General features: G+C 33.1%; 2 protein-coding genes across 2 annotated transcripts; one reads left to right on the top strand and one right to left on the bottom strand.

Annotated features, from left to right (window-relative positions):
• Positions 1-95: 95 nt before the first annotated feature.
• On the top strand, positions 96-5654 carry LOC111390072 (CMP-sialic acid transporter 5-like). The gene is made up of 7 exons (XM_023015058.1): positions 96-290; positions 2167-2215; positions 2306-2532; positions 3358-3554; positions 3659-3804; positions 4201-4275; positions 4981-5654. Exons 1-7 carry the CDS (start codon positions 157-159, stop codon positions 5137-5139), a joined length of 987 nt encoding a protein of 328 aa, XP_022870826.1. The 5' UTR covers positions 96-156; the 3' UTR covers positions 5140-5654.
• On the bottom strand, positions 5539-7536 carry LOC111390071. Its single transcript, XM_023015057.1, has 4 exons — positions 7404-7536; positions 6797-7063; positions 6543-6712; positions 5539-5898 (listed from the first exon to the last, which is right to left on the bottom strand). Exons 1-4 carry the CDS (start codon positions 7467-7469, stop codon positions 5814-5816), a joined length of 588 nt encoding a protein of 195 aa, XP_022870825.1. The 5' UTR covers positions 7470-7536; the 3' UTR covers positions 5539-5813.
• Between the last annotated feature and the right edge of the window lie 4230 nt (positions 7537-11766).

Here is an 11766-nt window from a genome sequence, read left to right as displayed (position 1 = left end):
GTTTTTTTTTTTTTTTTTTTAGCTTAATTTGTTTTTTCTTTAATTCATTTAATAGGTCAAAGACCAATATCAAATTTTGCTATAGTGGAATTATAGTCTAACCAAACACGGTCTTAATCTCCTTCTCTACAACGGTCGAACCAAGGTCACCCAACAATGGCGGCGACCAAGCACAGAGCCTCGAAGCCCGGTCCGATCAGCCCGAATTCAAGCACAAAGGTCTGGCTTTTCTCTTTATTACTCACTATTCAGTACGGGGCTCAACCTCTCATCTCCAAACGCTTCACCAGGTTATATATTTTTGCTTCTATTGCTTCTGTGCACCTGATTATTATTTTATGTTATTGTAAAACTGTGATCAACTCAATTTACTTGCCCGTCTCGTGAATGAATGCTTAATTGTACTAATCCATAATTTGTTTCCACTGGTGCAAATGGGATGTCGTGATTTGAATTTCCAAGGATGAATCCAGCAATTATAGAACCTGCATTTCATGTTAATTTAATTAATATTTAGTAGCATTTACATTCTTATTGAATTCACAGATATTAGTAATATTATGAAAAAAATTGAATTGAAAAGAATGACTACATCGATATGAAATATGGCTAAAAACAATTAGTTTGGCTGCTGAAATAGAAACCATGACATACAATTTAAGAGGAACCATTTAATTAATAGATAAAAAAATTGGAAGTGAATGTAACGACTTCTAGTAATGTTTGAAGAAAAGGGAATTCTTATCTTTTTTGGATCCTTTTAGTTATTTGGTATGATGTGAATGCCACACTATGTTTTCTTCCATCTGAAATGGGAGCTGGCAATTTAAATACTGAAATGATTTACTCTGAGTTCAAAAATCAAGGTTTTCGTTTTATGCTTCCAAACAGAAGAGTAACACAATAAGCATTTATATTTGTCTCAAGTTATGGCTATTCGTTTTAACTTTTAAGTGCCTTGGGACGGAATACACTTATACTATGTTTAAATGCAACTCTTATTCTGAACTGTTAGTTGCATGGAAGAATTGTGACTTAATAAAAGGAAATGTTTTTGACATCTCACCATGTCTTGAGCCTTATAGTATGTTAGTTTGACTGATTTATCACATTGGACACTTATGATATGTACCGTACACTTGCACCTTATGCATCTTGAGAGGTTCTTCAGCCAGTCCAGGAAGTTTTTTAAAGAGGTGTATTTATGTTTTTTTAAATTAAAAATGTTATTTACATGGAAGATGTTAATTGACAAAGTAAATTTCACTTCACCAGTGGTAGTATGTCAGTTTTCAAGCTTACACAACATAAATTGTATTAGCAAGTAGCAACAACAAACATGATTGTTTAGTTCTTTACTTTTTCAATGCTTCCCCCAAGATCTGATTGTTTGTTACACAATAGTAGCTCTTGCTGTATTCTGGGGGACCCACCAGAACCTGAACCTATAGGGTACCTTACTAGGTTATTGGAATCTTGCTTTACAGCCGCCTATGGTACTCATGTTTGGTCTTAGGTATTCACGGCCCAACTTTGTCTTCACATTTTCATAAGTCACGTGCTTGCATTGCTATGTTTGTTTTCAAATTTACAAAAAGAATTATGCTAACTTATAGAGAGACTATACTACCAAAACTCATAATTCTGTTGCTTCAATTCCTCCCTTCAACTTCTTGGTCTTTCCAAAAATTGCAATTGATTCATCCTTTTGTGTTGAGCTAAAAAATGTGGTAGTTGTATTGCTCTTTAATTAAGTTGAAGTTCTTGAAGATATTTAAAGATATGTATAGAATTCATGTTTCCTAATATTCTTATTAATGGAAATTTTCCCATTTTTTCTATTAAGTAAATTTTTTTTCTTCTGCTATTTGGGAATTACAAAAATTGAAGGATTGATCAGAGGATTTAGGTACCCATGTGCAACCATAAAAAATAATAAGATACGATTAAATCCTATAAGGCTTCCAATATGGTTTGAGAAGTAGGGTCCTCTTATCTGGGAATACATGTGTCCCATCCACTGCTATCCCCCTGTCGCATTGATCATCCATATCTGGCAAGAGAAAGTTTCTTTCATGACACTAGAAAATTGTTTACTATTTTGTGTTCTGCAAACTGCTGGTTAGAGTTACCATGCCACAACTTCATATATTATTCTTCCTGCAGGAGAGAAGTGATCGTGACTTCATCTGTTTTGGCTTGTGAGGTGGTAAAGGTAACTAGTGTTCTTTACTTTTTTTTCCACCTTTTTTATTTGAAATTCATATGAATTTTAGCTAATTTACACATTTTATATGCATAATAGGTTGTTAGTGCTTTTATTCTTATGGCAAAAGATGGTACTTTGAAAAGGCTATACAAGGAGTGGACTTTGATCGACTCCCTGACTGCATCCGGACTCCCAGCTGCCATATATGCACTGCAAAATAGCTTGTTGCAGATATCTTACAAAAATCTTGATTCACTCACATTTTCAATGTTGAACCAGACCAAACTATTTTTCACAGCTTTGTTCACCTATATAATATTAGGGTATGTGCTCACTTGAATCCATTCGAAGTAGTTATGATTATTTGAATGTCTTGAGAATGGACAGATGTATAGAAAGAGATGGTTCTTTTTCAACTCTCTCAAAATGGAATCTATTCCTAACATATATGCACAGTTCCTTTCTTAGACAGGCATCTTCCTAGACTTGTCGAGAATCTTCTAAAGATTTTAATGAAAAAGCAAATTTCACGATTGAGATTCGTACTGTCGTCATCTTCCTCTAACGGGTTTAGGTTCCAATTAATTAATTATAGATAGTCAAGACTCCAACTGTAGCATGTTGCCAAGTAGCAATTTTGACAAGTGGGTTTGTTAAGTTAAATATTTTCTGCATAATAATATGTCACATCAGCCATGAAATCTACTCTCTGGAGTAAGTTTGTAGGTTTATCTTCAAGGCATTATTTTATGTCTAATTGAGGCAGTACAAGGAAACTATCACCTTCTAAATACTAAACTGTTTGCCATGGGGTGGTAGCGATCATCNATTTTATGTCTAATTGAGGCAGTACAAGGAAACTATCACCTTCTAAATACTAAACTGTTTGCCATGGGGTGGTAGCGATCATCGTTTGAACTACACGCCTTTCTGACTGAGATACTCTTTTTTCTTCTCCTCGATGTGGAAATTCTTTGAAAATCCAGTAACTCAGTATCATTTAACCTTTTTGTTGAGATTCAATCAACCAGATAACATTATAGAATTGCTTGTCAGAATGTTAGTGCTGGTTTTTTTTTTTTTTTTTTTTTTTTTTTTCATCAAAAAATTCTGTCTACCATTTTTTCTTTTCTTGGTGAGATTTGTAGGCAGAGGCAATCTATTCAACAAATTGGTGCTCTTTTCTTGTTGATAATTGCTGCCATCCTTCTAAGCATCGGTGAAGGCTCCAGCAAAGCATCTAGTACTGATAGTCCTGATGAGATTTTATTCTATGGAATTGTTCCAGTGTTAGTTGCTTCAGTGCTTTCTGGTCTGGCTTCTGCATTGTGTCAGTGGGCTACTCTCAAGTAAGCAATTTTTTCATGTCTGATTTATTTGAAAGTTGAAACCTGTGTTCTCGAATTATTCCTTCTCCTTTTACGTTCACATTTTTTCCGATATATAACTAGGTTAAGAAACATGCATCATACTTGATGACTGTTGAGATGTCAGTAATTGGAAGCCTGTGCCTGCTGGCTAGTGCTCACAAGTCGCCAGACGGAACAGCTATTAGACAGCATGGGTTCTTTTACGGCTGGACTCCCCTGACATTGGTAATAAATAATATTCCATATCGTATGACACTCGAAAAATGCAGAGGTTTTCTAAATTGTTTAAACCTGCAAATTTTCAGGACCAAAAACACTGCTGAGCTTTTTAGTTCTCTTGACTCTTAATTTTCTCAGTTACATTTTTTTTTTTTAAATATATAATTTTGAGCTGAAAATCAAGATCAGATTTTCTGTCGATGACAACCTATCTTTCGAAATCAAAGGCGCATATATTGTAATAAATTACAATCATTGTATTCTTTTTATATGCTGAAAGTTTTATGTGAAAGTAATATAACACTGAGTCATTCATCTGGAAAGGATCATGTATGTGTGATTAACTAATTATATGCTGTTGAAAATAAATTCTTAATTTCAGATGTTACTTTCTTGTTTCAGATCCCTGTTACGATGAATGCTGTTGGAGGGATTCTTGTTGGTCTCGTGACATCGTATGCGGGTGGTGTCCGAAAGGTAAGTCTTACCATCACAAGGTTGTATAGAATTTTGTGGCAAATAATTACCCAGTTTAAAAGATCAGGAGACCAACGGGCTTTAACTTGCTGTATGCATGTCATATATCAATTGCTAAAAAGTTAAATTCATGAATAATTTTTTTTAAGGAGCTCCATTTGTAACACACACTTGGAAGGCGTGGAGATTTATGGCTAGAGAACCATCACAAGATACTCTACATAAAATACGGAACTCTGAAGTGAGTTAGATACTTGGGGCATGTTTGGTGGTACAGCGGAGTGGACAGCTTTGGAAAGTATTAGGAAAGAAAAAAGAGCTGAAATCTTTTCAATTCTGCCTAATACTACTTTATTAGACGCACTCACGGATTAGGCTTTGTTGGTGTTCAGACTAGAGTGATTATATTTGTGCCTTTCCAACTTAAGTAATGTTATTCATAGTCAGCGATGGCTAATAGTTATCTTATTTAGTAAATTGTTAGTTGAGGCATTACTTTTATGGAATTATGTTGCTTTAAATAATAAGCTAATGCCTCAAATAACAAATTGTCACAAACGATGACTATGAATGGCATTACTTCTCCCACGTATCTATGAAATAACACATTGTATGAACAATGGTGTGGCCATGTCGACGTGTTACCATGATTTTTGCACTCTAGAATGATTTTCCCTTATATGTTTTCCTTCTATATTCATGCAGGGATTTGTCATTGTGTCTGCTCTACTTGTTACTGCTTTGCTACAGTTCGTCTTTGACGGGAAACCACCTTCTCCATACTGTCTTGTGGCGTTTCCGCTCGTGATCACTAGCATATCAATATACCAAAAATATCCATATCGTCTTAAAAAGAAAGACTAGTGAATCAAGAAACGTATACAATTGGAAGAGGTACTAAGTTGGCCTATTTTTTGTGCATCCAAACATGCAAGTGATTACTAAACATCATTCATTATACACTTTATGAATATCAGTAGGCTGAGGAGAGATTTTGTAAATTTTACAGAAGTTTTGCATTTTGTTCATCGAATTCATCCACGTGGACTGTGATCGCTTTTTTCTTCCAAAACTTTGGAAAATACTTGTTGTATATCACTATTTACATAATTTTTTTACAAATTGATGAAGTGTCAAAAAAAAGTGGAGGAATTATTTTTATTTGGTTGATGAGATTTTGATCCAATTAAATTTTGCTACATCATCGATTAGTAAATAAATTTGTAAGTTATAATGTTACATAGAGTGAAAAACACATGAAAATAAATGTTTTGTGCTAGGAAGCATCAATTGGAACTGCAAAATGTAGTTTCAAACTTTCAGTTTATGTACATTGATGACATACGTACACAACGCAGAATCATCGCAGGAAAAAAAAAAAAAAACAAAAAAAAGATTAATCTGATGTTTGTAACGAGGTTCAAAGGATGGTCTACTGTGGTACTGTTTAGACTGCTCAAAGTTATGTAAAGACGACGTCAACTTGATCTGATTGTTCCACAAAACATCTCAAGAAGATGGAAGGGAAAATAGAAATATCAAATCTTACCAGTCCCAGATACATCACCAGTTAGCCTCATTCTTAGTGTCAGATATATTAATATCACTGTTCCCACACTTGATCTGTGAAGAAAAGATGAGTTAGTGAGTGCTAAGTGAAAGAAATAACAATTAGCATCCCTATCCAAAGAAAAAGTTTGAAGGCATGACAACAAATGACGATAACAAGCTAAACATTGTTCTCAATAAATTTGAACTTATAACTCTCTTTCAATCGTCCTGTTTAAGGGAACTTAATCTTTAACAAATACAATCCATATAATTTTGGTTGACCACTCCTAACCCTTTTTTGGAATCACTTATGAGCGAAAGCCTCTTTAAGTCTCTGTTAAATATGTTCTAACGTCCATTCTGACTCTCTCTCACACACATGAATGGAGGGAGACCGTGTTTCGCTGTAAAATGAGTAAATAAGAATCTGGAAATATTCAGTTCGAAACGTACAGGAAAACCTTCTTTGGATTTGCCCAAGATTTTTGGAATTCATTTATTTCTCTCAAGAGTGGCTTGCTCTAGTTTTGGTGCGTTTCATGTAATAGGTTTGTATGGTCCCAAAAATATGGATGCCGATCCTTGTGGACTATCGGGGAAATACAAGTATGCACCTTAGTAACTCAGTTCATTCATCACACACTCCTTCAAAATCAAACAACCGGAAAAGTAGAGTTCTAGAAGGAGGTTGTATAATATATAAAATATGCACTTACAAGGCTGAGAAAAGGAGAAGCACTCTTCTTGAATTGAGTGAGACCAAACGTTTGTACTTCCTTGATCCGTTAGTAGTAGGTTTGTCAAGTACTCTCTCAGGTCTATGGTTCATCAAGGGTTGCACAAATTTCCCTCTAACCCATAAGGTAAATTCAGTCAGCAATTCCCTCTGCAAAGCAGTTCACTGTCATTTGAAATTGCAAACAATGGCAGAATTTGGAAAAGGGAAAACACGACAGCGTCAAGAAATTACTGCTAAAGAATCATCATGTTTCAAATTCACAACAGATTTCCCTGATTCTGGCATTCCTTTCTCAATATCAACATTCGAAACAAATGAGGCACAGCTGTTAGCCTCATCCATCTTTAGATTGTTGTAATTTAGTAAATTTGATTCACCGTTTGAGCAAATCTCAATTTTCATCATATTAGAAACTTCAGCACAGTTCAGAAGTTCTAGTTGTGGTTCACACTGTGTGTTCACGGTGGCTTCTTTAGGCAACATCACTGCACAATGGACCTGTTGACACCGCAGAAAGAAGAAATCACCATATTATCACAATTTGCTCTCAGCAAAATCAAACAGGAGAAGACGGGAGAATATTTTGAGTTAACAAATTTCATGATGATCACATTAATCAAATCTCCATCATAGACCACAAGAAAATAGTGATTTAACTTATCAGTCAAACAGACCACAAGAAAATAGTGATTTAACCTATCAGTCAAATGATAAGTGTCAAAAAGCTTGCATCAAATGAAATTCTGTGAAGTGTTACCAAATCCTCATCATTCACAAGCAAAAAAAGCGAACGAATGTAATGAATTCCTATCACTATGCTTATATGATTGGTTCTTACATCACTTAAGATATTCAATCGTGTAACAGACACCTCGCTACACAGAAGTAAACATGTGCAGACCATCTAATGCAATAAGGAAAGGTCCATTATATAGCTAACAGTAAGGCTGAGAGGTGCCCTTTGAGCATTATAAGGGATCGTTTTATCACAACTTATCCGAAAATTATTTTTTCTCAAACTCATTTTCAACCATACATTTTTCCAATAAAATAATTTTGGGCGTCAACGCATAACTTTTTCTTTACTTTTTAACCAAATATTCTAAAAAAAAATTCATTTTTCACTTCATATAATATCTCCCAAACGAACGTAAATGTCTAAATTAAATGACATAGGGAATAATTGAAATTCACATTAATTGTACTTTGGTAATATTGCAGAAGGACAATACAATTGTTATCAAGCACAAAATCTACAGTAAGGACGAAATTAGAAATTTGGATTCATTTAGTGTGACAATGATATAAACCACACACATCCATTGAACGGTAACAAGTAGCTTTACCACCAAAAAAATAAGTCACTTTTTTCCCCTGCTTGTGAGTAACGATAAATGACATACTCCAAATATCTTTAGAAACAAAAGTTACTTAAAAGTAAATTTTGGAAAACATGTTCTTGCTCCCATTTTCAAATAAACTGTTTGACGAAAAATTCTTTATAGCATACAAACACTTTGTTTAAGAAGTTAATGTAATCTTGGGAAACGTATAATAGAGAAAAATATAAAAGAATAAGAAATTCCCCAAAATTAAACAGATTCTACAACAAATTTTCTAAGAAAAAACAGCTTTGAAGCTGTTCCAGGCAATCGTTTTCTGAAATTCAATAATTGAATCACTAAAATAGACTTAAAAAATAGTAAAACTCTGTGTGTGTGTGTGTGTGTGTGTGTGTGAAATAAGAAGATTACACGGCACAATGGGAAGGAGAGCTCAATCACTGATTTTCTGAATTCTTTTCTTTTTCCCTTAGATGGTCTTTAAAATTTCATTTCTATGTTTATCCAATGTTTTTATACTCTCTTAAATCTCATTAACCACATAATGGTTAATGATCAAATATTGAAATCGTGTAACAAATTTCATGATGATCACATTAATCAAATCTCCATCATAGACCACAAGAAAAGAGTGATTTAACTTATCTGTCAAATGATAAGTGTCAAAAACTTGCATCAAATGAAATTCTGTAAAATGGTACCAAATCCTCATCATTCACAAGCAAAACTAAAGCGAACGAACGTAATGAATTCCTATCACTGTGCTTATATGATTGATTCTTACATCAATTAAAATATTCAATCGAGTAACAGACGCCTCGCCACACAGAAGTAAACATGTGCAGACCATCTAATGCAATAAGGAAAGGTCCATTATATAGCTAACAGTAAGGCTGAGAGGTACCCTTTGAGCATCATAAGGGTTCGTTTTATCACAACTTATCCGAAAATCATTTTTCCTCAAACTCATTTTCAACCATATATTTTTCTAATAAAATAATTTTGGGTGTCAACGCATAACTTTTTCTTTACTTTTTAACCAAATATTCCCAAAAGAAAAATCATTTTTCACTTCATATAATATCTCCCAAACGAACGTAAATGTCTAAATTACATGACATAGGGAATAATTGAAATTCACATTAATTGTAATTTGGTAATATTGCAGAACGACAATACAATTGTTATCAAGCACAAAATCTACAGTAAGGGCGAAATTAGAAATTTGGATTCATTGTGTGACAATGATAGATAAACCACACACATCCATAGAAGGGTAACATGTAGCTTTACCACCAAAAAAATAAGTAACTTTTTTTTTTCTCCCGCTTATGAGTAAGAAAAAATGACATGCTCCAAATATCTTTAGAAACAAAAGTTACTTAAAAGTAAATTTCGGAAAACATGTTCTTGCTTCCATTTTCAAGTAAACTTTGTAACGAAAATTTCTTTATAGTATAAAAACACTTTGTTTAAGAAGTTAATGTAATCTTGGGCAAGGTATAATAGAGAAAAATATAAAAGAATTAGAAATTCCCCAAAATTAAACACATTCTACAACAAATTTTCTACGAAACAAACAGCTTTGAAGCTGTTCCAGGCAATCGTTTTCTGAAATTCAATAATTGAATCACTAAAATAGACTTAAAAAATAGTAAATTTACCATTTTAAAGGAAAAATTGCAGCTCTCAAATGTAGACAACGACGGAAATGAATTGTACCCAAAAAAATAAAAAATAAAATATAATAATAATCCTACCTGTTCACTGGCATTAACCACCATTCTAGTCACATTCAAAGCTCTATTACGTCAAATCCCTCTGTGCATAGTTACAACTCTCTCTCTCTCTCTCTCTCTGTATGTGTGTGAAATAAGGAGATCACACAGCACAATAGGAAGGAGAGCTCGATCACTGATTTTCTGTATTTTTTTTTTCTTTTTCCCTCAGATGGTTTTTTAAATTTCATTTCTATGTTAATGTTTTTATACTTTCTTAAGTCTCATTAACCAATGATTAATAATCAAATATTGAAATCGCACCCATGATATTGATTGCGACATATAGAAATATAAGATTGACCGATTACCCGGAATATTTTTTCGTATTCTTATTTTAGGAAAGGGAATCTCGACGACTTAACCTCTGAACCGTTTGATCAACTTCCTAGTTGAACTGACTACTAATTGAATTTATCTTGATTTTTGTAAACACAAAATATTGTGTTAAAGCGACATAGTTAAATATTTAGGGTTAACAACTAAATTTTTCTTATAATCAATGAAAATGGGAAAAATAAGGATCTGTTCGGTAGTGATTATGAAAATTGATGTTTTTTTTATCGTTAGAGAGAAAAGTGAGTCTCATTTGTGAGTGAAAAAATCAGGAATAATGACTAGAATAATGAAATAACAGTAAAAAAAATTTGATTTCTTGAATTGAAAGATTAAAACCAGACTGGGGCTAAGATTGGATTCCCAGCCCGAATTTTTGCATCAAAACATACACAAGGTAGAAAATAAAAATAAAAATAATTAATTAATCGATTCCAAAGTGCATATCAAAGTTGAGTGGCCCACCCATCGGAAATGTGTGAAGTATGAGGACATACTCCACTCGTAGAATGATTATAATTCTTGATACGTGTGCGACCGTTGAACAAGTTGTTGAGTAGAAAGAAATGTAATTCTTATCTAACGATATTTTGTGACGTTTACATTTAAAATGAACAAGTGAATAACCCATGAAATATTTAGGATTTAAATTTTGAACCCCTCTGCATAATGTAGAGATTGGTTCTTAATTGCCCTCAGGGCACATCTCCAAACAGTAAAAGAAGAGGGTGGAGAAATCCAACTTTACTTGAGGCTGTCGCGTCAAGTGTTCGAATCTTGAAATATGGATTTGGCTCTTGTGTAAGTGCAAGTTTACAAGTAGCCTTCCACCCTATACCCTTGGAGGCATAACATGCGATTTACATCTCTCACGATGCTCCAAGGCACGACCGGTGGAAAATCCTTAAGATTGAGGTTCAACCTTTTTTTAGATTGGTTCTTAATTTATCAAGAAGAGTAAATTTATGTGCTTTTGTGTGCGTGTGTGTGAAGAGCATATTTTGACGAATACGACGAAAAATCATTGTCGGGACTTGGTAATAACATTGTGCCAGATTTGTCAACCAAAGGACGGTCACGGGCTGTTAACCAAAAAGACCTCCTTTTCAATAATTTGAACGAACGAAATTTAAGGAGACTGAAATTGTTTTAACACGCAATTTACATATATAATTATGTTTTTAAAGTTGTTAAAATCTTGTTACTTTATGCATTCATAGTTCAAAAGTTACATAATTCTCGCAATTAAATGATTGGACTTAAACCCAATTGTTTTGCCTTACATTAAACTGTTGTTTGGTCTCAATTATTTAAAAAAATAATAATTATTATTATTTTTGATCATATTTCATGAGATTTATAATTTATTTACTTTACAAACTCACATTCTTTTATCAAAATTTACTAGCCTCCATTTGGTCCTCATTATTTGGTACTATAATTTTTGAAATAATGTTTTTTTGAAGAATATGTAGTTGAAAAATAAGGAAAAAAATTGGTCTATGTATAATATTATTTTGTAAAAAATTGTGTGATTGAAAATAAAAAAATAAAAAATTATAACATGAAATAATAGGAGTCAAAAGAGGGCTAAAATTATATTTTTTAAGCTGGATCAAGTAGTTAAGTACCTTTACTTTATGGTAATAATCTTATGATAATTATATGGGAAAAATTCATAAACCTGGTGTATTGTTTACACCATTTTAAAAATCAGGTAAATAGTTTGAAATTTCAAAATTCA

Source organism: Olea europaea, unplaced genomic scaffold, assembly GCF_002742605.1.
Source record: "Olea europaea var. sylvestris unplaced genomic scaffold, O_europaea_v1 scaffold647, whole genome shotgun sequence".
In the NCBI taxonomy this organism is placed as follows: Eukaryota; Viridiplantae; Streptophyta; class Magnoliopsida; order Lamiales; family Oleaceae; genus Olea; species Olea europaea.
This window is presented reverse-complemented; position numbering and strand designations above follow the sequence as displayed.